This window comes from Sabethes cyaneus, chromosome 2 (assembly GCF_943734655.1).
Source record: "Sabethes cyaneus chromosome 2, idSabCyanKW18_F2, whole genome shotgun sequence".
NCBI lineage: Eukaryota > Metazoa > Arthropoda > Insecta > Diptera > Culicidae > Sabethes > Sabethes cyaneus.
The window spans coordinates 177,098,557-177,124,996 of record NC_071354.1 but is presented as its reverse complement, the minus strand read 5'-3'; the positions used below and the strand labels follow the sequence as shown (position 1 = coordinate 177,124,996).

Below are 26,440 nucleotides of genomic sequence, written 5' to 3'. Positions count from 1 at the left end.
CTTCAAACAATTAAACTGCTTTTGAAATTGGCAGAATCGATGACGACTAATTTCACCTTCATGTTTTTATTGAGGTTAATTGATTACTCACTGTTAGATAAAGTCTCTTTGAACAACAGGGTGCGTGACGAATTTTTGCAGTAAATTTCAACTAGCAACTTCTCATGCTTGCGAAACAATATTCAGATATATACCAATAGGACGCCTCTCACCACACTTAGATTGCGTAAAGCCAAGATCATCGAGGTGATGACGTCTATGGATCGAAACATGGTAAAACGTGCATGCGGCAGTTTCCGGAAGCGTCTATCAACAGTTAATGAAAAGGAAGGCGATTTTTTTGAATGAAATAATTTACAATTTCCGTAACATATGTGAATTGTAAAGAAAATAAGCCACAAAATTTTCAAAAAATGTCATTAACTGCAAAAATTTACGCACCCTGTACTTGTTGGAATGGATATGTTGGTTCTCCCACTATTAAAAACAATCAATTTAAGAATTGACCATCAAATGTTACGAACATCATGCTTGATATTCTATAGTTTGCGTTAGGTTCTTATAATTAGTTAATTTATAAAGGGCCCCTAGTTTGACAGTTTTTGAGTAATCGAAGAAAAATACAAATAATGTGAAAAAGGCTTGAGTGTATGCATGTTCAAAACAACGGAAAACTGCTCCAATCATCAAACTTATATATCAGCTATCGGAAAAGGCAGTTGTTGGTGCTGATTCAGCTGATATTTTGTAGGTGATAAGCTTATTAAGTCCTAACAATCAGCTTTATTGGTCGCAAGTCAGTTGAAAAGTTACGGTTGGCACACAGCGACACCCACTGATGCGATGGTTTGCTGTATTTACTCGTCTTTAGGTCTATGCTGTGCCTGTGACCGCATAAATCATAGAAGAAACCGTTGTTCGATGTTTTGAACGCAAACGTACGGGTGCAACTTTCTGCATACATAAAGGCGAATCCAGTCGTGGTGTAGGAAAAATTAAATTTATAATTGTAGGAGTTATTCTGAACAGAGAAGCTTAACCTAAAAGCTTAAATATGGCAGACAGAGACATTATCCAACGACTGGGTTTCCTGCATGATTATATGTTTACAGAAATCACGAAAAAGATAGGTAAATGCTAAATTTATGCTCATATGCGTGTACCACCGAGATTGAAATTGAACGTATTCAAGTTTTAAACAACTCAATTCGCAAGTTTTATTATGAAATAACAGAAGAAGAAGAGCCTCTGAAGAAAGCTACACTAAAAAGTAGATTTTTTCTCAGTCGACAACCAGTTGTCGGAAGCTACCTATGGCGCCGCTCTCGAGTTCTGTGTCATGTGTTTCCTTCCAGTATTTAGAATCTTTGCTAACCTCGATATTCATCAGATCATTGTTGTTCAGCTTGTCTCGAAGCTTTATACAGTGCTGCTTGAAGGCGGCAATCGAATCTGCTTTAGGAGTTTTACCACCAAACTCCTTTGGTAGCAAGTTTTTGTCCACTTTCAGGTACAATTCGTCCCAATTTTTGTGGCACTGCATGTGAGAAAAAAGATTTTAATGAAATGAGTTTTAAATTAGAACATTTGATTTAATACTTACGAAAACACGCTCCCGTAGCTTTTCACTCAGCATTTGCAGGGCAAAGTTCGCTATGGTAAGCGTAGCAATCGGGGTGTTGACGAAGTGAAACTCCTGAATACGCATCGGTGTTCCATTGTTCAAGTATCCGGCCAACAGGCGGATGTCATTCAACGATACCAAACTTAACTGAGCCAGTGTCATTCCGGACACATCGTACACCATAACCAGACCACCTACCTGAACTTCTGGCATATCATACAAGGATTCCGTAATCAACAAATGAATTCGGGTGACGTGCCCCGCCGTAAACTTCGTCGGATCCAGCTGGGCGGTGTCGTTGAAAATCAAAGTGCGACCTTGGCTGTCACGTTCCATCAAGGGGAAAAGATATCCAGACTCTACCAAGGCACCCAATTCAGTATCCTGAACATCCAAATTCTTGAACCAATTAGGACGCAGCACACGACCAACTAGAGATCGTTCCAATGTTTCGACAGATGTGTTGAAGCAGTATTTTTTGCTACGGAGATACCGCAGCAGAAACGCGGCATCCGTTCGACATTTCTTGATGCACGGATTTTTTGCAATCCAATCTCGCATCTGCTGAAGGCTGTGCTCCCGAATGCTGTCATCCTCCCGTAGCTGTTCTTGTGCGATCTTCTTATAAAAATTGTTCAATTCAGGTATTCGATCGTCGTATTTAGCAGGAGATTTTTCAATGCTGGGAACCGAAAAATAGCTGCTTTCTACTTCGTACATTGTTTGGTATTTAATGAGATCGATCAGCACTTTAAAACTATGTTTCTGCTCTATGCTGAGGACGAGGACTCAACACTAACTGATGGATATACTTAGATGGATTGTTCTATTTATCAAACACCTAGGGATTTTTTTCGGTTTGGTTAACGTTCTGTTCTGTGTTCTCAGCAGAGTGCAGCCGGCTAATGAACACATAACATTCCGAGGTTATTGTCATCAGTCGTTTGTTAATGTCTTTCCTTAATACCTACCCAGTTGAATAGGCAAAAACATACCGAAAGCGATGAAATTTGTGTTTTGCTAGTAGACCTTAATGATCTATTTTTTCGTTATTCTTATCAAAGGGTCCCTTCGGACGATGGAATGATAAACGTTGAGAAAAGTGGAAAAAGTAAGATACAACTGATTGTAGTAGATTATCACATATCCTCTGGAGGAAGATGTAATTGAAGATGATTATTCAGTTATGGCTCATATAATGTGTTCGCGATGTCTAATGGCGTTTGGTTGCCGTTTAACAGCACTTGATGGCATACTAAAGAGACTGTTAAAATAATCTGTTTTAAAATTCTTGAAACAACAACGGAACAAATAATTAATTACCCTGAGCACTAAAAAACATGTTTAGGTTTATTTTTAAATTACTTTATGCTCTAGACACATTCGGTTTAGACTGAAGACTGAAGAACTATTGCCGTACGTTATGTGAGATTTTTCGTACATGAGCGGTACACAACCTTGAATCACTCTTATCCTCCTAAGAAGCGTATTTTCCATAAATAATAACGAATTAATTTACATACTGATTATGTCACTGAAAATGAACTTTTTTTTGTTTACAAGCTATCAACATAGCAAAAACCTGCATGTACGCTTGCAAGTCATGGCAAACGAGACTGTCACAGAGCTCCCGACTTCAAGTGCCGATGTTTCTCATTAGAGTTGTTCGTTTGTCAGTTTTTGTTTAGCAAATGTGTATTGATATTGTTTTGCTGTTTATATTGTTTATTGTTATGCAATCAGTTTTCCAAAAATAAAACTAACCGAAGAATTTGGTATATAAAGATCAAATAGGGCACTGCCTCTAGTTTCTAATAATAAAGAACAGAAGTTGGCGGTAGTGTTTCATCATGCGCCATGCGTGAGAGTATGCTTGAAACTATCAATGTTTCCCTGTTGGATACAACAGATGTCTTTACTTCGTAACGCATATTAGACATTTCGGCACTACAGCTAAATTTTGCCCGGCAATAAGTTCACTCAGCGCAGCAGTTCACTCCAATCAAGATTCTAATCTGCCGAAAATATTATCCCATATATCAAATAAACTCCGTCAAAGTTAGTTATATGCTACTTGACCATTTGATCATTATTGTAAAGCATTTTCTGGACTATTCCATACAAGAAATTTTACTATCAAAATATTATAGCATATACTTACTTACTTACTTTACTTACTTTTCGTAACGTAACAATCCGCTTATTGATTTAATGTCAAATTTAGAATACTAATCTAACAAGCCAGTCGTCCTATTTTCGAATTTGGACTGGGAGAGACTGTTAGATTCAGTAGGATCGTAGCACAAGCCCCATAATTGTCCCATGCACAAATAGTTGGCTAGGAAGTCTGTCGAACAAAAAAGCAGAAAGTCAAATTCCATCAGAATGTAGCGTCAATACTTCGCTTCTTCTAGGATGTGATTCCACATTTATCGAATTTGGTCTAAAATCTTTTAATCGCATTTAGCATCCGTTACTCGAATATTGGCGTTAACAGCGAATTTCCATCGGGTGCCGGCTCTGCATCGGTTCGTCGGCCTCTATCGTATTCTCTACTGAATATTAATCCATGCACTTGCGCTAGGCTCCTTCTTCGCCCGCTTGATGTGGAACAACCACGGGTGATATAGATAAGCCTGGTCAGTATCAGTTGGAATATCATATTCAATCCACCATAATTTATTTCGCGCTACGGAATCGCACGCTGTCTTGTAAAAAAATAGTACGTCTGCGAATTTAATTCTCAACATTTGTTGTGTTTCTGTCGCAAGATGAACATTTGGTCCATTCTGACGCGTTCCTTTCGAAAAAACACATTGTTAAGCTACATTACTACTCACCACAAAAGATTATTCCTGTACCCGCCTCAGCCTGTGAAATAAGATGCGGACGAGAAATTTATATACCGCGTTGAGGAGGATTATACCACAGAACAAAAGTGGAAGTTCGTATAACGCAACGACCAAAAAGTGGTAACAGAGTCTCTTTCGAATTTGTTTATCTTTGGAAGGGTTTTGCATAGAAAGGAATAATAACAGTAATATGAACAGAGCGCTAGCTGTCGTTCGCTGCTAGGGGAAGACAGGGTAAGACGGCCTCCCTAAGCGAACAAATTGCTAGCATAAAATGTGTACGAGAATTCACCATTTTTTGTTTCTCACATTGAAAAGCATTCATTTATCTACCATTAAAAATTATATAAAGAATAAATTAGTCTATTTTCCGTGATTTTTCATCAATTTTCGAAACGTCTAAAAATTACTAGTTCACAACCAGGCGGGGTAAGATGGACCACCAAAGGGGTAAGGCGGACCATGGCGGAGTAAGGTGGATTGTGGCAGATTTGAAGGTTTCTTTGAGTTGTAAACACAATTTCAATATTATTAACTAAGTAAGAAGTTCTTAAGGGGTTTTAGGTACATGCTAAAAGAAGGTATAGTTTAATTTAGAAACCTGCTAAAAGAAGGAATTTTACTACTAGTTGAATTTTAAAAAATAAGAGTAGACGTTATTTTACTCCACTGGTTTTTATTTACTCTTTTCTTGGCGTTATTTTGTCGATTTGTCAGCAGGACTTTTACTCTTTAAATACGCTTCACTTTATTTATTTATTTTTATTTTTATTTCACCATCTTCGACTACGTCGTACAGATTGTTTACTTAATAACTAATTTAAGCCTCGGATTCTACTACTAAACACATTTCTAGACAGAGTAAAATCGAACACATTACAAACATCGTTGAAGGAACGCAAGCAGACATTAAAACAATTATTCGCACCATAATTTGTTCTGTGGAATTGGATGGCCAATAACGGTGGATTCCGAAGCCGACGAGGAGGTACATTCCACGGTATCTGGTACAGGAGTTCCGGGCAATCCACATTGCCTGTTATTAGGTCGAATATAAATAGACGCTGCTGTTTGACGCGCCGGACTGCGAGTGTATCCAGGCTAATCAGTTGACAACGGTCTATGTAACTGGGAAGATTGACTGGATCATTCCACGGTAGCTGACGCAAGGCGAATCGCAAAAATTTTTTCTGAATTCGCTCAATCGCAAGGATCTGTGTTACGTGTGCAGGAGCCCAAACCGGGGAAGCATACTCCAAAATGCTGCGTACGAGAGAGCAATATAGCGTCTTGAGGCAATAAACGTCAGTGAATCCAGACGCATGGCGTCGCATAAAACCAAGCACGGTGTATGCTTTAGCAGTGACTCTACTTATATGCTCGTCGAACCTCAATTTAGAGTCAATAGTAACGCCTAGGTCGAGAATAGAGTTAACACGTTCCAGACAATCCGGTCCCATGCTGTATTGATGAAGAAAAACGGTGTTACGGCGACTGTATGATATTACTTCACACTTATTGCTGTTAACACGCATGCCGTTGTCACTGCACCAGACTAGCAGACGATTAATATCCTCCTGTAATGCGACACAATCGGCAGGGGCACCAATCACCCGAAAGATTTTTAGATCGTCGGCAAACGATAATTTCGATGATGACAGCAGCTCGACCAGGTCATTAATATAAATTATAAAGATGAGCGGGCCAAGCACACTGCCTTGAGGGACACCAGACGATATGTCAAATGTTCTGGAGCGCACGGAGTTCACTGTAACGAATGCTTTGCGATCGGATAAGTATGAGTAAAGCCATTCAGTAAACCATGAGGGAAATCCGATGTAGTTCAGTTTTTCAATAATGAGATTGTGCGGTACAGTATCAAAAGCTTTCGCAAAATCAAAATAGATAGTATCCACTTGCCGCTTAGCTTCTAGCTCACGTGATATCGCCGTGACGTAGCACATAAGATTTGATGTTGTCGAACGATGCTTCATAAATCCATGCTGGCTGTTAGAGATGATCGGTGCAACTGATCTGTATATAGTTGTATGGAGTAGTTTTTCGAATACCTTGCTGAGGCTGCAAAGTATGGATATGCCACGGTAATTGGTGACCGATTTGTAACTTCCGGACTTATGGATCGGCACGATGGACGCCATTTTCCATGCAATTGGGAACGATCCACTACTGATTGAGCGGTTAAAAACAGCGGTAATCGGCGATGCAAGCGAAACGGCGCAGTTTTTTAAAAATACTGGTGGTAGACTGTCTGTTCCGGGTCCTTTCGTTGAATCGAGATCTTCAAGAGCTTTCCGAACCTCGTCTATAGAAAACTGCACTAGTGGTAGATTAATATCACGGAACGGTATATGCTCGAAGCAGTTGTGTCGCTGAACGGGTGATGCTTTACCAAATACGCCCTCGAAAAACGTAGCGAAAAGATTAGCTGATTCTGAGCTCGAGTGAGAAGTTGTTCCTTCGAAGTTGACCGACGGAGGAATATTGTTGCCAGTTTTGCGTTTCTTAACAAAATTCCAGAAACAGGAGGGATCCTGTTTAACAGCAGACTGAATCCTTTGCAAATAGTTGTCATATGTTGCGGTAAGGACAGCTTTATACTCATCCTCACGCTCCCGAAGTTTAGCTCTATCAGACTCGCTTTTAGTAAAGAAATATTGGTTGCGCATTTTACGGAGGTTGTTACGAAGGTTTCGGAGCTGAGGGGTCCACCACGGTTGCTTGAAGTTGGAGACCAACGCTTGTCTTTTTTTGGGCACATGTCTAGTGATAACACCTAAAAGTGAATCATAGACAGCAAGTAGCATCTGGTCAACTGAGTCAGTGTTAAAAAATTGATTATCCCACTCCATGTCCGCAAAAATAGAGTTCAACAGATCATAGTCACATGCAGAGTAGTCAAATCTGATCTGATCAACTTGGTCGTCAGGTATTGTCGCGTCCATCTCGTCAAGTAATAAAATGAATGGTTCGTGATGATAGTCGACAGGCAACAGTGGAGAGGGCGGTGCTACTATATCAAGATATTCTGGGGTATTGGTAAATACCAGGTCCAAGAGCCTACCATTCGTGTTGACAATATGATTAATTTGTCTCAAGCCATTGGAAAACATTGCGTCTGTAAAGTGTAACTCAATTTCAGCTGAGGCACTCGAAGGAATATACCCATTAATATCATCGTCAGCCTTCCACCTTAAGTCAGGTAAATTGAAATCGCCTATTGACAAGATTATGTCCGATTCTGAAAGACAATCCAAGATACACTGTGTTGCTCTTACGTGAGCTGAGTATAGCTCGGTACTCGAATTGGGCGGAAGATATACAGCAACTATGTAGAGTAAACGATGCTGCAACTTAATACGGACTGCAATTTGTTCGAGCTCGTCACAGTTAGGAAGAGTTATGGAGTCACAATCCAGAGAGTTATTGACAGCAATCAGCACTCCACCACCTCGTGAGTGATTGCTGGTCAGTTCATTACGGTCGCAACGGAATATAGCATAGTCAGGCGAAATTTCATGGCTGCCGATATCAGTCCGCAGCCACGTCTCCGTGAAGACAATTATGTCATACTCACAACTTGATAACATTAAGCGCAGCCGAGCAATTTTAGTCCGTAATCCTCTGACGTTCTGGTAGTACACGGAAGGCACGCGATCGGATGCAGGCGTCCTTACGATTGGCACACCAGACTGCGTTGTGACACTGCTGGCCGGCGTGAGATGTGAACCGCTACCAGTGATGCTCGTTTCGGGCCATGAAGCCGAACTGCTAGGACGTAAAGCGACATCAGGTATCGGAAGTTCAGGATAGTGAGTATACTTGCCGGACGTAGCAGGCTGGAAGACCCCGTCACCACTCCCACACACAGGACCAGGATGACTGATGAACGCTGGCTGCATAGGCTCGACTGTGGTGGGGGGCTCCGGGGTTTCCATAATGCCAACTGCAGTGCATCCCGGTGGACGATGGACTTCAGACCTCTGGGCTAAATTTGATTCCGAAACAGACGATGGACAGCAATCAATAGCTTCAGAGTAACGCTCCAGTGAGCGTTCAAAATCAGGAACACGTAAGCACACGTAATCAGTATCTTTCGGTTCAGCGGTTGGCAGTAGAAGAGTAGATGAATTGAGCTGTACTGGAATTGTACTAGGATGCGAAGTGAAGCTGCTAACTGGAATGTCCGCAGGAACGAGTGGTCCGCTTTTTGCATTGTTTGTGTCGGACAAAGGAGTTGAGGTGCTAGGATGTGAAGCAACATCAGGTATCGAAGATTCACCTTGACAAACATACTTGCCTGACAGTGCAGGCTGGAAAACCCCATCACCACTCCCACACGCAGGACCGGGACGACTGATGAACGCTGGCTCCAATGACTCGACTGTGGTGGGGGGCTCCGGGGTTTCCATAGTGCCAATTGCAGTGCATCCCGGTGGGCGACGAATTGACCTCAGAATGAAATTTGATGACACAGACGATGAACTGGAACCAGCAGCTTCAGAATTGGGTTCGGATATGAATTCGCGCACAGGAACGTGAGAATATCCAAATCCGAATTGCAACGCTTTAACGATGGGTTGTAGATGACTGGAAAAGTGGGACAGAACTGGAGGGGTTTCAAAGCGACGATGTAGCGTGTACTTGCCTGCGATAACGGGTTGGAAGACCCCTTCTCCCTGCTCGAGCACAGGACCGGGATGACTGCGGGCCGCTGGCGGGAAAAGCTCGACTGTGACGAGGGGATCAGGGGCTTCCAAGAAACTTGCGTGCATGCATCCCGGTGAGGGCAGATTAGGGGTAAAGTTGTTACATCCCAGCGTACAGTTGAATGATGGTATGACGGTGCTCGCATGAATTAGAGTTCCATTTGTGACGAAATCGGATCCGAGTTGGTCGGCAGAGAAGTCGACGCTGGAGTTAGGTAAACTCCTGGTGTGGCACAAGAAATCTGGACCTGCGATGGGGCCCAATAGTTTTTTGTGTTGTTTTCGAATTCCCTAAAATATATCCCACAGGGCCAACTATCCGGATCAAGCGCTTTGCTCTGATATTTTTTGTCCATTCCAACTTTGAACGAGATGAAGTTCATGGCCTTTAAATCCGCATCCTTTTTTAGCAATGGAATTACTTTAATGGGTTCTTCACATTGCAAGCACTCTTTGACAAGATCGGCAACGGCTTCCGTCTTTACACTTGGATGGATTCTAGATAAGTAGAGCCAGAATGATTCAACGGGTGGAGAAACTGTGGCAACGCCTTTAGATGTTGATGACTTGGTGCCACCAAGTAACGGCATAGCGCTTTTAGGAGCCTCATCACGACGACGTTTCTTTGGGGGCTCGCCGATGGGCAATCTAGAGCTTAAGGGTGTAGTAGAGCTTTCTTGAACCTTCTTAGTGATTTGCTCCATATGCTTTCCGTTAACCAAAACGGCCTCCTTCAATTCATTGATTGCTTCGCCATGATTGTTTGCGATAGAGGCGACGACACTAGTTACCGATGACAAAGCCTTTTTAAAGTGCGCCATCCGCATTAACTTGGCACACTCATCGCACAGCCAAAAAAGATTTTTTCGCTCGTGCAAAACTTTCATAAAAGACGTGTTCATTTTGGCGCATTTTGTGTGAGCAACCTGGTCACAAAAACCCATGCATGTAATATGCTCCTCCTCCTTCTTGACCGGTTTGGCACATTGGTCACAAGCATTATCCATAGTGAACGGTAACAGAATATTGTTTTCAGTGTAGATCGAATATAAAACGATAAGAACGATCTATCGAATGTGACCGCCGGTGGATATGCCCTAAAGCAGCCCAATGCAAAATGTAAACAAACAAGCCGATCGAAAAAACTTGTAGGAAATCACTAGATATTTAGCCGAGTCGAGTAACCACAACAGTTTTAAGCGATGAAAACAGCCTCAGTTCACGCTTTGCACGAGTCACTAGCAATAAAAAAGACACTCAACAAGTAAAAAAACAACGAAATCTGTACGCGGTTTAGATATAAAACTATCGCTGTCCAATACACTGAACGAAAAAGAAGGTTTAGGTGAAGGCAAAGAAGGCAACACATTAAATGAACCGTTAAGTGACTTGGGATCATCGAATTTTGATTCCGTTAGATCCAAAATTAAATAGATTTAGTTATTCGAATGGCACTTGGACGTGGGAGGCTCTGTGTTAGACAGGATGATCTCAGATTCAGGAATAATTTATATTACAGGTGTACTCTATTTCGAAAAAGACACTGATGAAGCCTGCAAGTCGTAAACGAAATGCGTATCTGTCAGAATAATAAAAAAGTTAGTCAAATTCAACAGGAAAAAAGTTGGTTTTTTCATTCAATATTTTTAAAATCTATTAAGACACTAAACAGAAGAACTTTAGGCAATTATGAGCACTATAACGTATGGCCCTTTTACCCCGTGAAAAATGGCCCGTCTTACCCCTAGTTAACAATTTACATTATTTTTCTTTTATCTCTCAATCCGTACTATTCTATATACCTTTTCCGCCACACACAGAACAAGAATTGCCCAATTAAAGTCAGTGGTAAGAGAAACGACAAAATACATAGCTTTTTTTTTGCTGAATAACCTTAAATTTGTTGCTGCTGAAATTATATCGCATGAAGACACTGCGAACGAAAAGTTTGTTTTGATTCTAGTTTTGACGTTGGATACGGCCGAGTGCCACAGGTTGTCTCGAAAGTGTTTTAATAGTCTAATAAACAAAACATACTGGGGCATTTGTAGAAAATTTAAGGATTTCTTGGCGAAATCGATGTTATCCCTCTTACCCCGCTGGGCCTTCTTACCCCTTGTTACCCTATATACTTTTGTGTGACTACGTGTGTTTTCGTTGAAACAACTATTTCTCTAATGCCAGGTTTGCTAGTGTCTGTAAAAGATTGCATGTACGAGTTTGAACTTCCACTTCTGTTTTGTGGTTATACCTCGAAAATTTTCGCAATATTCTTGTAGATCGGGGATATGTGACAAACGAATGAGTCTACCGGTAGTTGTTCCTTAAATCATGTGGTATAGCCCAGTGGTACCAGTGGTATAACCCAGTAGATTGCACAATACAACCGCTCGCATTCGACTTTAAAAAAATCGGTAAACACGTCGTCCTTTCTAGCTGCCTTGCGTTTTCAGCTCTTCTACTACTTTATTCACATCATCCAAAGATGGGAGACAAAACGCTTGTCTATTATCCTCAATCTTTATCCTGTTCCTATCGACGATCCCGGGCTCATCGCCATTAAACATCACACCGAAATGTTGTTTCCAATGATTTCTCGGTAATCATAGTCCTTGAACCTAACAAGAATTGTTCCGTTAGTCTGTGGTTGATTTTTTATAGAAACTTTTCGTATCGTGTCTAGTGCCGTGTCATAAATCAGCCGTTAATTGGCATTCCACGCATTTTTTACTGCGCGTCGCTGTAAAATAGCATTTTGGCTACATACCTTTTGATAGATTGGCATCCGGAATTCTACTTGTTCGTATTCAACTACAAATAAGCCTTTCCCGTGGTAACGGTTGTACTTTTCCGTTCGCTTGAGTCCATATCAATTATTTTACTTACCATCTGGTACCGCCGGGATAGGGATAGAAGTAGTCATAAACCAGAGAAATAGTTACTATGGGGTCTCCGGGACAAATAACTCTAATATATGATCGAGCTGGCCGATCGAAGTTGACCAGTACCATCTTCAACGCACGAAAAAATATTCCCGGGGAAGTTCGCGATTTCCGCTTTTGGAATAATACGAAGTTTGCCGGAATAGCTTGTAAAATATAAGTCTAAATTTCTCGTAGTTTGAACTACGAAAGGTTTTTTTTAAATAAATTAGCTTTTATTTTGTGTTGAAATAATTTTTCTTTCTTTACTTTTGTTATAATGTTTCAAATTGTTGTTTTTGTTTTACCTGCACTCATACTTCTGAAATGTTTATAGAATATTTCATTATGTAATATTCTAATTAAAATGGTTGGGGGCTAGCTTCATTTTGTGGGTTTCTGCAGCCGTAAGGTTACCGAGTCTGCTTTGACAAGCGAGTTGCCGTATTTAAAATCTCGTCCAAACTTAATAGGACTGGGCCATGTGATGACATAGTGACTTTGGCATGAGTTTATTCTCAGGCCACTCTTAACCTTCCTTCATGCTGAATTCTATATAATACCCCGATGAAGCCACTTTTTAAGCGTAAATGTACTGATAATCTGTAGTTAGTGTACTGGTCAGAGGAACGTAATGGGGACTTATCGCTATAATTGGAGATAGAACTGGCGTATGAGGAACGAGGTGGGTAAAGTAGTGCCAGCTTTGAAAAAAGGATAAAACCCAACCACAAGTACCTGCGCATAAAATTTATATAGGGTATTGTCGTTATCGTCGGACCACTGTTATGGTCGGGCCATCACGATTTTACAGTTTTAGTAACTCATGATATCTATGATACAACCATTGTAAAACTTCTTACTGTGATAGCTAACTTTTCACAATATTGTGAGTTTTAATCGTGTATTCAAAACATCCATACTGAATTCAGTGACTAAATCTTAAAAAAAAATTTCCAGACGCAATGAAGTTTTCTTCAAGAAATGATTCATGAAATGCAATTAACAATATAAATTTTGAAAATGTATGAAGTGTGTTGTGCTGCACACGAAGACTATAGAAAAATCCCCTCCAGTAAGGTGATTGGGAAGGCTAGGGTGAAATACTAGAAAAGCGCTAATTGTAAAGGTCGGGCCACTTGAGAAGTCATGGTTGGGCTACCATAATTTTAAGCGCAGAAACGCAATAATCGCTAGAGAATGTCAGTCACGTAAAATGTGATGAAATAAAGCAAAATTAATACGATAAAAACTTAGATTTTTGTTGTTTCTTTCATTGTAGTTGTACACTTCGGAAAAGACGATTGTAGCCACATTGATTTTACAAGCTCGCCAAAATTTCACAAAAATGCAATTAAAAATAGGGTATTTGTATCTATATGAGTCGTTGTTCACGGAATTCATTCTTTTCATGTCTCTATATAGAATTTCCATACGTATGTCTTAGATTTTCTACGGTGGCCCAACCTGCACAACATTGCCCGACTATGACAACATTTTTTGTCTTCACGTAAATGCCTATAACTTTTTTATTTTTCAACCAATCAGTTCAAAACTTTCCGGAAATATACCTTATTGTTGGACCTTTGCAACGATGAGTTTAGATTTCCAAAGCTCCTTTTGAAACGAAAGTTATGGGCGAATTCCAAAACGTGGCCCAACCACGACGACACTCCACTATCACTCACTCAAAGGCGATTATAGCAAAAAGTGCAATACGGTATACAGTAAACATCCGAACGATATCACAATAGATTAACTGTACTGGTCACAATAATGAGTCCATATATAGAAGAAAATCCTTATTTTGCAATCAAAAAATAAGTTTTTCTGGCCAAATTTGAACGCTCACCTGAAGACTCTTTACCGGCATTTTGAAAATGTTATGAATTGTAGATAAATATTGCTTCAACACTGTTGACGACGATGGAAGTAAAAGAAAACTTAACAAAGAATGCCTACATTGCTTCTATTCGATTGATTCCATAATTATGTTGAACTTGCTGTCGTCATACATTTACTTTTCTGATTTCATGCAATTCAATGAGGTAATCATTCCATCAGGTCGCTGTGTTCGACAGTTCCAAGATGAAAAACTGTTACGAAATTGATCAAATAACCATTTTTGGCACCGGAGGAAATTATTTTTTATGACATCCGTTAATCCACACATTGGTTGGGCAAACCAATTCGCGCACACTGGAATTAGGGTGAAAGTATGTAGTCGTTTCAAATTTCAAAAGAGAAAAAGGGACAAAAATAATATTCTAAAAAACATCTCTTTTGCAAGGTTCACAAGATTTTCACATTTACCAAATAATTAGAAAAACTGAATTTGAATTCGATTGTTCTTAGGACCAAGATTTAGTTTCACTCCAAGGTTCTCTAAATAATCTTCGATTGAAATAATAGTTCTTCCAAGCTCCGTTTTGAAATTTATGGGTCATTTTTCTCCATTCAACCATTTCTACTATTTGAATTAGTTTTTAATCGGTTCACAGGTTAAAGATAACGTCTCACTTAGCTCAAATTAATTTACGAGGCAAAAAAGCAGCATGAATTTCCTTCGTTGTTCTAAACGACAATGTGTAGCCATAGTACTGAAACGTCACAGTTTCGATGCTAGTTATTTGAATATTATAAGCAGCAAAAAAATGTCTTTTGTGGCGAGCTGATTGTAGTTGAAAGAAAAAATAGAGAAACATTGTTTCTAGTCCCCTGAACTAATAAAGTCCTAGTACAGAAGTGCCAGCTTAATACAGTGCCAGAATTCCAATTGAAACTCTACTCGTAATACACTACACTAATCATAATTATAATTTTCCGACACTTTTACTAAATGATTTTAACAGCACTTGCAGAGTGAAAACCACTGCAATACCCGAAAGACTTTCTGTTCCAATCAACACACCTGTAAGTTAATTATCATAACCACAAACTTTTTATTCCACAAATATAACAATAGTCTAGTACACAGCACCGCATCATAACATACAGCCATTAATCCACCTGCAGCCTTCGGAACGTTCCAATGGTTCCGCTGTCCAGCTCTGAGGTAGCAGAGGAAGATTCCTTCCAGTATTCGGATCCTTCGGCGACGTCCATATGCATTTCGTCATGTGCCAACAGCTTTGGGCGCAGCTCTCGGCACAATTGTTTGAAATTATCAATCAGTTCGGCTTGAGGAATTTTTCCACCGTATTCTTTAGGTAGCAGATTCTTATCCACCTTGGTGTACAACTCCTCCCAATTGCGATGACACTGATTTATTCAGAAAAAAATGAAAGACACAAATTATTCAGCGTAAACATTCATACTGTTTAGTTGTTCTATAATTAACACTTACGAAGACGCGGTTCCGCAATTTTTCATTCGCCAGCTGCAGGGCGAAATTAGCCACGGTTAGAGCCGCCGGAGGTGTGTTAACAAAGTGTACTTCTTGGGTACGCATCGGGGTCGCATTGTTTAACACTCTGGTCAGCATACGGATTTCGTTAAACGAAACGATATTCATGTGGGCAAGGGTTATTTTGGAGAAGTCGTAGATCAGCACAAAACCAGCACATTGAACTTCGTTTACGTCATGTAACACCTCGGCCATCAGCATGTGAATTCTGCAGGCGTGTGCACCGGTAAACTTATTAGGATCTACACCGGACGATTCACTGAAAATCAATGTGCGGCCTTTACTATCCCGTTCCGGCAGGGGAAATAAATATCCCGCATCTATCAACGCACCCAGTTCAGGTTCATCAACATCCAATCGACTGAACCATTTCTTGTGTAGAACTCTAGCCGCAAGAAAACGTTCCAGCATCTTGGACGAATTGATGAAATTATATTTTTTGGTCCTCAGGAAACGCAGCAAAAATGGAGCATCTGTACGAACTTTTTTGATGTGCGGATGCTTGGCTATCCAATCGCGAAACTGTCGCAGCGATTGCTCCCGTATGTTATCGTCTTCTCGGAGATATTTGGCTGCCAGGTCCTTGAAAAAATCGTCCAGCTCGGTCATGTAATCATCGTATTTTTTCGGTGCCTTATCCAGGCAAGGAGCCAACACTTCACTGGGCATCTTTACGTGCTGGACCGATTCGCGAGAAGACGAAACAATTACTTTCACTTAACACGCGCGCACGAAACGACAAAACCGAGAGCTGCTGCGTGACCGATGCGATGCTGGAACGGATCTGTTCGCGATGGACCTCCGATGCAAACTAAGCCCCGGCTGCGACATGGTTTTCTTATTTAATAAATCGATGTATGTACGACTCATTACCGTGGGTATTCCTAGCCATCATCAATTGGGGTGTTGCGCGGTGTGACGACAACGTGTGTGTATGCACACCGCACTGCGCGGTGTTGTATTGAGATTTTTGGCGCAAGCCCGGGTCCATTCGCAGCCGTTCAATTGCTTTGGGCTTAGGCAATTGCGACCACTCTGCTGGGGTGCGAAATGTAACAAGACAACGTAGATATTTTGATTGCGCTCTAAGGCACACTTCGGGTTAGGTTGCAGTTTGGGGTCAAACGGCAAATGTGAAAGATTTACGCGATTCCTACAAATTGGTGTTTTGTTGATGCTGCTGTGACCCTTTGCGATACGGTAATTGAGGGTCGCCTGCAGCACGTGGATGTTCAAATATTTATTTTTGCGGAGTCATTAATTATGTGGTTTTTAAAAATCTTGCAGTCAAGACAATTTTTATTATACGCACTGATGTTTTGTTTGTCGCGAATGACCTCGCAGATGACAAGCTGCGCTGATTCCAAATGTTCAATATCAACAAATGAGGTTATTATTTGTACATTAGAAATTGATAAGTTTTTTTTTTTGTAAAACCATACATAGTGTATCCGTGAATCCAGCATAATCGGTAAATTTTAAAACTTTCTAAAGCATGACCTACTCACACAATTGCATTACCACTTTTTAGGGTGTAAATCTAAAACAATGTCTTATTCAACAGGTGAAATAGAAAAATAGTTAGACATACAGAAAATAAGCTTCTGTATGTTGATAAATCTTGTTGAGCAATAAGAAAAATTATTCCATTCTATGCTTCTGCAAAAGTCCTGCGTCATGTTGATAATTAAATTGTTTACTTTTCTGTAGCTAACTATAACTTAAAAGGAAAATTGTTATCCAATTCGAACGTTAACTTGATGTTTTGGCTGTATATTCTCGGATATATTACCCTTCGAAGTCATTTCTTCTACGAAATTTACTTTTTTAACATTCTTAAGCCGGTTTCTCACAATATTCTCTTCATATTATTTTATTTCATCATTGATGTTAATCCTCTTTGTATGTACAACACTCATCGATTTATTCTCAATGAAATTGAATACAAGCTAGGATAAACAAACATATATTCAAACGGTTTATGCAAATGCAACGACAATGCTTCGGATTATTTATTCCTTATTTTGGTTTGTTTTGCAGTTTCGGCGGAAATTGGTTTATGTACATACTCGAATTGATCGTACTGACTTGACAGCCTTCTTTATATCGCGTGACAGCAATGTTTGCATTGCTTTGTTGTCACGGCAATGCAATGACGACAATGCTCGAGAATTTACTGATATTTTAAAAAGTTTATTCATTAGTTTTAAGGTAAACGTCCTCTAGATAAGAAATAGTGGCATTGCAACAATAAATTTCATTACTCCGGGTAATTCCATATTCGTTTTAATGAAACATTATCTGGTACAACTTTTAGTTGTTTCAATTTCAATTTGCTCCTTATATATCGAAAATAGTTTAACTAGAGTATTTAGATATAAAATGGCTTGGATACTCTGGATAGACGTATTCAGTCATACTTTCATATATTATTATTATTATTATTTATTTAATATATCCATCTGACAAAGTCTTAATGAATTTATAGTCACATGTAAGGTCCACAATTAAAAATTATATCAAATCAGTGTTCCACAGTCGCTGCGTGAATTTTCCAGTTGGCTCTCCAAACTCGAAGAGTTCTTCAACCCGAGTGAAAGTCCGGACACATGCAGTCATCGGTTCGTGGAATCCAAATGTGGTACGATGAAAAACGGCATGCAACAACGATGTAGTGCGTAAAGATCTTTGCGAAGCACGGAAATTGACTTTAGTATATACATCAATACTTAAAATGTACTATCTCCTAAACCACAAATATTGTTTTGTCTCGTTGAGTGATTCTTATGTAGAATTTTTTTTATTAGAGTGGTTTTAACCCAGAAGGTCATTCGCCATCTTAAGTAGAATTATCTGGCATTATAAAATGAAAATATAATTGAGCATTTTTCTATTGCATCTGGTGTGGTCACTTGCCATGGAATGATCCATTTATGATATGCTGGCTTTTCATTTTTGTAATATTCTGCTGGCTTAAAAAAAATTAATTATGAATTTTCTCCAAAATTTAATCCACCATGAAAGAAACGTTTGTAGTGTTCATGTGCATAAACTAATCACATCATTCATAATTTTGATTTATTCCCACATTCTCCGGGAGTTGGCCGTGATCTGCAATATTACAAAGCAATAATGCTACCCTTGCTATTTGCTTTTGCACCAGGCAGCTATATGTAATTGACCCAGCAACCTCGCGGTTTCGGAGCCATTCATTCTTTGCTATACTATCACAGCTATACTATCATTAGAGATGTAAGTTCATTAGAGGTTGTAGGAAACACTATAATGAGCTATAATCTGTCACAAATATAGTTGATCGTACATCAAGTGAGGAAATAAAAATAGTTCATGGGCCAAATCAAATTCCATTCATTTCATTAGGCAATAATGAGTTCCTAAATGGGAAACGCCGTAGTTCAAATTTGAAAATATATGAGAACACCTCCACTGGAATTGATGAATAACTATAAATCACTAGCTCACTTCCCCATACATAGCTTCATATTTACACCAAAAGTCCTCAAAGGATGTTGCAAATAAAGTAATCCACTATCAAGTCTATGTAGCACTATTGCCTATTGCAGCGATTTTTTTAGTGCCAGCGTTAGTGCCATCGTTGCTGTTTCATGAAGCAAAATAAATCAAGTACAAAGTGCCGATTACGAGACGTCGATTTTCCAGTGACAAAAAGCAGACCGAACTAAAGGATGCTACGATCAAAAATTGGTCCATGCTTGGCGCATTTCTCTTACTCGTGCATTTAAAACACCGTTGTAAAATATTGTATCTTTTAGACCGGCAATGTTATATGCCGTTCCGATTTGGTCAAGTTGTTGTATTACAAGGAAGAAGAGACATAAGAGGATTCAGAATAAAATTCTGAAAATAATTTTGAAGCATCCTCCTTAGTTTAGTACATTAGAATTACAAAGACTCACTGGTATTGAAACCCTAGAAGCTACGTTAAATAAAATTATTTCAAATTTCCGACAAAAATCGTTGCGATACTCTACTGCGATGATTCGGTTTATATATCATTAGTATATATCTTTATAGATCATTAGTTTGGTTAACCATAATTAGATATTAGGTTAAGTTTCTTTATTTTACTTTATTTTACTTGACACGTAGGTTTAAATCTCTACTAGTAAATAGTCTTAATTGTCGTAAACAATCATAATATTGTAAGTTTCATTAAAAGTTATCCACCGCGCAACTCAAAAAAGAAATGGTCTTGAATGGCTGCCGGGCCGATATTGATATTATTGGAAGAAATTACTCAGAAATCATAAAGTTTTAGTTACTTTTGGCATCTAGTTTCCGTCCTTCCAGTCTAACCATTCCCTATACGCACACACATACACTCCCCAGCAGACGGTTGCCCAAGCACTCGGGGGCCAACCGAGAAGTGTGTGGGTTAGAGTCCCACTTACCAATTGAACTACCCAATATATTTTAGCCTCATATCGCAGTTTCCCAGTTTCATCTACTCTACCATTCTTCTCACCAAACGCTACTTCATTTTCATAAAAAATAGTTTACGTTGAACCGCGACAAGGTAAGAGATAAGTAAAACAGAAAAAATCCAGAGTGGTCTGGATCAAAGTTAACGAAGTGCTAAAAATGCCAAATCAAAGTTAACGAAGTGCTAAAAATTCAAAAAAAAAAATCAACAGTGTGTAAAGTTCTACTAGGTTATAAGGAAAACCTAGGTGTGGAAAGGCGGCAAAGAACTTTTAAGAAAACCAGAACTATGCACCGAAAGCTGAGGGGGATCCTGGCATCTTTATCCGGGATATGGCTAGAAGGTACGACTCCAACTATCAAACCACCCGGAATATCCCCGTTCGAAAAGGCCAAGAAGCGTGCTAGGCGTTTGTACAAGGAAGTTTTAACGAAATTCAACGAATGTAATTAAATGGACCACGAAACCTGCGTGAAAATAGATTACAAGCAACTTCCCGGTCAAAAATTTTACATTGCAACTGCGCTTGGCGATATGCCAAGCAAGTATAAGTTCGTGTTTGCTGATATAATCGCAAACAAGACTATGATCTGTCATAGAATATGAAGACCGAGTCTTTCGTCACTTCCTCAACAATGGCATCAAAATAAAAATGGATTTCTGTCAGTCTGTCTGTCTGTCCGCATGTTCCTTACAGAATCGTAAACTGCTGAACCGACAGGCGTGAAAATTTGCCTGTAGTGATTTTTTGGGGACGGAGAAGGTTCTTATGATGGTTAGAGACCTCTCCCCCGACTAAAAGGGGGGGCTGCCATACAAAGGAAACACAAAATTCTGTCTGTCTGTCCGTATGTTCCTTATACAATCGAAAACTACTTAACCGATTGCGTGAAAATTTGCATGAAGGGGTTTTTGGGGCCGGAGAAGGTTCTTATGATGGTTAGAGACCTATCCTCTCACTAAGAGCGGAGGGGGGGTCCCCATACAACTGAAATACAAATTTCCTCATAACTCAAGAACTAATCAAGCAAATGGAACCAAATTTGGCATGTGAAGGTTTTTGGAGACAAGAATTTTGTCTATGGTGAATTAGGACCCCTCCCCACTTTAGGAGGGGGGGCTCCCATACAATGAAACACAAACTTCCTCATAACTCGAGAACTAATCAATCAAATGGAATCAAATTTGGCATGTGAGGGTTTTTAAAGGCAAAAATTTTTTATATGATGAATTAGTATCCCTCCCCTTTTTAGCAGGGGGGGGGGGCTCCCATACAATGAAACACAAACTTCCTCATAACTCTAGAACTAATCAAGCAAATGGAACCAAATTTGGCATGTGAGGGTTTTTAAAGGCAAAAATTTTTTATATGATGAATTAGTACCCCTCCCCTTTTTAGCAGGGGGGGCTCCCATATAATGAAACACAAACTTCCTCATAACTCTAGAACTAATCAAGCAAATGGAACCAAATTTGGCATGTGGGTGTGTTGGAAGGCAAATTGTTTTTCTATTGTGCATTGAGACCCCTCCCCTCTTCAGGAGGAAAATTATGACCCCTCCCCCTATAGGAGGGGATGCTCCCATACAAATGAAATATGTACAAATTTCCTCATAACTAGAAAACTAATCAACCGAATGGAACCAAATTTGGCATGTGGGAGGTTTTGGAGGCTGGTTTTTTTTATGATTGTTTTAGTTGCCTCATCCCTGTGGTAGGGGGATAAGGACTCTCATACAAATAAAACGGATTTTTTTGCGTAACTTAAAAACTAATCGAACTCGAGAAATTTTAGGCTTTTTCATAAAACATTAGTCAATAACAAGACCACCAAAAACTATCAATTAGGTTTATTTATTTTCGTAGGGCTACTGATCTCTATTATTTTCTTTCAGTTGAGTCCGAACGAGCGACAGCGAGTAAGGAGAGAATAACCCCTGCGAAATGGTACTTTCCATTTCGGTGAAATGGTACATCCCGCGTAAGGTTTTTCGCGAAATGGTATTCCACGAGACTCTATATTCCGCGTTATGGTCAACCGAGAAGTAGTGTTTAGCAAAATTATTTTCGGCGAAATGTTATATAATCATGGCGAATATTTTAATGCTATTCGCTTTATTTTATCAGGCTAAGCAATGGGGGAAGTTGTTTTCTACTTTACTGTGAGGAAAAATTGTATATTAAACCATCCATGAACTCCTCAGAAACAAATGACAAAGGATGACAAAGGTCATCCGATATTCACGATTTATGTACAACACAGTTTAACTTGTGGCAATACGAAGTTTGTCGGGTCAGCTAGTATATTATAAACTAAACCCGCCCTATTTGAAAAATTTGAAAAATATCCTAGTCTCGGCTTCCTTTGACAGCATTTTGCCTAGTACAAACTCAACAAGCAAAAACTAAATAGAAATTTGATTTAAACAAAAATATGCATCAAAATAAATAATTTGGGCAGCAACACGGTTTAGTAACAAGTTATAATCGTTTTACAACTTCATGTACATACATAATCTATTCAATTGTGACCGCTCAATTAAGCAATGTTGTCTAACGCAGTTAGGTTTTTCGAATTTCTGTCAAACATTTTTTATCATTTATCCACACAGAAAGCATAATAGAATTATGCATAAATCACACGAAATCCTCCAAGGCTTTTAACCCGGTTTGACATATACCCAAAATCGTTCATTTACCGTCATTGGCTTTGTTTGAATAAAGAATAGACGGTCCCAAAGACAACGCATGAATGCGCTAATTGATCGTAATTTGTTAAACCGTAGCTGGTGCATCGGACTAGTCATTTTTCAATACATCAGTGTTGATATTCTGCAATCCTAGTTTGCTCTGCGATAACATCGAGAAAGTTTCCACAGCTAGATAGATATCAGCGATATAGATTTTATTACCATTATCAATATCAACACTAATCCACTTGCAGTTTCCGAAACGATCCGATTGCTCCCTCTTCCATACCAGCAGCAGTGCCGTTAGTCCACACATCGTTTGGATTATCGATTAGCTCGATTTCCATCTCGTCCAGTGCCAACAGCCGGGGGCGCATCTTTCGACATAGCTCTTTATAGGTGGCTGCCAGCTCGGCTGCCGGAATGTCTCCGCCAAATTCCTTCGGAAGCAGTGATTTATCCACCTTGGAGTGAAGATCTTCCAGCGATGCGTGGCACTGAAAGTATGAGGTACTGAATTAGAATTTGCTAAAGTAAAATTTGGTTTGTGTCAGCATACAATGAAAGAAGATTAAATATACCAACTACTGTTGTCTTTTTGGATGGTTGACTTTTCACAACACAATGGGTCAGATAACAACAACAGCAACAACAACAACAAAAACAAAAACAACTCACAAAACAGGTTGTATAATGTCTTTAACCGACTTTGTTCGAACTTTCAGAAAATGAATTACTACCACATGATTACGTTTGGACAACATTGCTTTTTTGAACCTCTTCTCCTTCAGCCCTTTCATCGAAATTGGACGATGGTAGGGTCGATTTGTTCAGACACTTTCGTAAATTCAAGTTCATTTTCAACTGATGTGATGAATTGGTGACTCATTTTGAAACAGCAGCACATCGCAAGAAATTTTCTAGTTAATTTCGACAGTGTCTTCTCGCGTACAATATAGGGCGTTATAAACTTGGCAACATTTACAACATTTCTATTCTCGCATTTATCTGGTTTAACAATCAATAACAATTCAATATGGTTTTATGAGCCACTTCCTGTACAGCTTCCTTGCGCGAGTTTTCACTGTCGTGTTTAATTTGTCATTCCAGTTCGATGCCTACCGAACTTTGTAATATGTAGTCCAGAACGTGTCATTATTTTTTGCGAGAAAATAAACCGACGCTATTGCCTTTTTTGTCACATCCAGAATCGAAATGTTGAGTTGAAGCTTGAATTGGCCAACTTCTGTCTTGGCCCTCGGTAAACCACTGCCATTCTTCCGCTTGATAACCTGAAGCATTCTGTCTGCTTGGGATATTGGTGAACGTGGAATTCCAAGATGTTTGCCGATCCAACGATGAGAAACATTTGGGCTTTCGAAGTGAGTGCCCTAAACTTTTTGCGTACTTTTTCTTGTTCCACAACCTTCAGTGAAACCATTTAATCGATTTTGATGAAACTCTGCCTTTATAAACCACACATCTTCCACTGCTTTCAGCTAAAATTTCAGTCATATTTGCTCACAAAGAAAATAAAATTACATTATATTGACTGTGTCCAATTTTTTTCTTTATCCAATGCTACATCTTAAAACAGTCTATCAATTCAAAACTTCACATTGGAATTAACTAGTCGATCAGCTATACTTTGAAACAGTACAACTAGAACTAATTTTTCCGAATGAGCTTCGATTCTGATCCTTTCATGTAGTAACGCAACTACTTATCATCACTCAACACCAATCACTGTTAACTTTATTATGTACTTACAAACACTCGACTTCGAATTTTATCACTCATCAGCTGCAGCACCAAATTGGCGATGGCACGCGAAACCGCCGGCGTATTGATAAAGTGCAGCTCCCGAATGCGCGCAGCGGCCGCTGTATTGACCAACTCCGCCAGCGTGCGAATGTCCTGAATGGTCAGCAGCCCCAATGCGTTCATATCGATCAATTCCATGTCGAAAATCCACACGCAGCCAGCACACTGAACTTCATTGGTTTCGTAGAAAATTTCCCCAAGCATGTGAATCATTTTGATTGGGCCGACAATTGTATTCTTAGTCGCATCGAAACCGGACGAACAACTGAAAAACACGGCACGTCCTTTCGAGTCCAACCGCGGCAACGGAAACAGGTAGCAAGCATCGATCAACATCGATAGTTCCGGTTCGTCAATGTCCAAATTATTGAACCACTTCCGGTGTTTGATGCGTCCCGTCAAATAACTTTCCAACGTTTTAGCAGTTTGGATGAAGGAATATTTTTTGGTTCTTAAAAAACGCAGCAGAAATGGAGCATCCGTTCGACAGCGTTTAATGTGTGGATGTTTGGCAATCCATTCGCGTAGCTGCTGAATGCTTTGTTTCCGGGAAAGCTCATCTTCACCCAGTTCCTTCGCTAGATCTCGATAGAATTGACTCATTTCCGACACCTCGTCATCGTACACGTCCGGTACTTTGTCCACGCGGACCTCTCCGAAGCGAAACCCGACTCCTTCCGTCATTACCGTACCGATTTACACGAGTATTTCCGCTACAAATTCGTTACGCGACTTTATTCTGACTGAGTTGATTCGAACGAATGAAGCAAATATTTATCGGTTTTTTGGAAGCTGCAGCGGATATGAAACTTGAAAAGAAGTTTCGTTGCTGTGATCGTTTTAGGCTCGAAAAGTTGTACTATTTACGTTGCCCAGGACTCGTGAAACTTGTTTCGAAAGTGAACTTTTATATAAGTCCTCAAGGACACCTTCTGTAGAATCGGTTCATCGTTTTTGTTTTTTATTTTACACATCTTTGTTTAAGGTGTTATTGAAATTCTTTTTCCGTCCGTTTTGCATCAAGGAATAAACCTACCACCAAAAATGTGCACTAATTTCCTACTTTTTAAGACATAAATTGTACACAATATGAAAAAAACTTTCAAATAATTGATAATATCCTTTTGAACTAATTTAGATTTATTTGTATTTCTATTCGTAATATGTAGTTTTGAAACATATTTTCCAATTTACGGACATTCAAAAAACATACGCCAATAAATAACACATTGTTTTTTTTTCATTTAGTAGATACTATTTTGGAGGTATTCTGTGTGCCGATCAGTTCAGGTATCAAGATTTTTATCGTTAGAATTTTGACATTTTGTTCTGATACGAAATAAATATAATATAAAAAATCGTCGAATAAAAACAAACGAGGAAAAAAACTCACACACGCATACAGAAGTACCGATTTTTGCAAGCCAATCAAAACTTCAGACGACATAATTGCATTCAAGTTGTTGCACAATAACTGGCAAAATTCATATATTATGTTTGCGATTCGTTAAACAACTGTAAAACAACTGTAGGAAATAATAATCATTCAAGTAAAGGTCAGTATTTTAAGTCGCTCATGCTGGCTCCAAAGTCTCCGCCACCCCAATCTTAAAATGGTAGGTACAATTGGTTGACGTTCATTCACCGAACAAAAATACAACGAGTTTGTACTGAAGGCCAAACTTGATTCAAGTACTTCACCTTTCTCTTTCGAAAAGAACAGGACACCGCATCGTGGTTACCCATAGTGTATGTGGCTAGCTGGAAGATCTTATGTAGGTATCCGAAAAAAAATATATGAAAAGCCCCCGACATCGGTGCCAAATCTTGCTGTTGCAATTGAGGCAACGGCGTACTCACATGCATACAACATACACGGTCACTTGGTCAGTGACCAGGCGTGTGCATACATTCATCAATGCAATCATACG

The 26,440-nt window shown here is 39.5% G+C and overlaps 3 protein-coding genes across 3 annotated transcripts; all 3 read right to left on the bottom strand.

Annotated features, from left to right (window-relative positions):
• Positions 1-1,282: 1,282 nt before the first annotated feature.
• On the bottom strand, positions 1,283-2,344 carry LOC128736389 (clavesin-2-like). The gene is made up of 2 exons (XM_053830868.1): positions 1,604-2,344; positions 1,283-1,537 (listed from the first exon to the last, which is right to left on the bottom strand). The coding sequence occupies exons 1-2, from the start codon at positions 2,342-2,344 to the stop codon at positions 1,283-1,285; spliced, it is 996 nt and encodes a 331-aa protein (XP_053686843.1).
• Positions 2,345-15,124: 12,780 nt separating this feature from the next.
• Positions 15,125-16,199, bottom strand: LOC128736388 (clavesin-1-like). Its single transcript, XM_053830867.1, has 2 exons — positions 15,471-16,199; positions 15,125-15,385 (listed from the first exon to the last, which is right to left on the bottom strand). The coding sequence occupies exons 1-2, from the start codon at positions 16,197-16,199 to the stop codon at positions 15,125-15,127; spliced, it is 990 nt and encodes a 329-aa protein (XP_053686842.1).
• Positions 16,200-22,924: 6,725 nt separating this feature from the next.
• LOC128736387 (clavesin-1-like) lies at positions 22,925-25,193 on the bottom strand. The gene is made up of 2 exons (XM_053830866.1): positions 24,456-25,193; positions 22,925-23,182 (listed from the first exon to the last, which is right to left on the bottom strand). The coding sequence occupies exons 1-2, from the start codon at positions 25,191-25,193 to the stop codon at positions 22,925-22,927; spliced, it is 996 nt and encodes a 331-aa protein (XP_053686841.1).
• Positions 25,194-26,440: the final 1,247 nt, after the last annotated feature.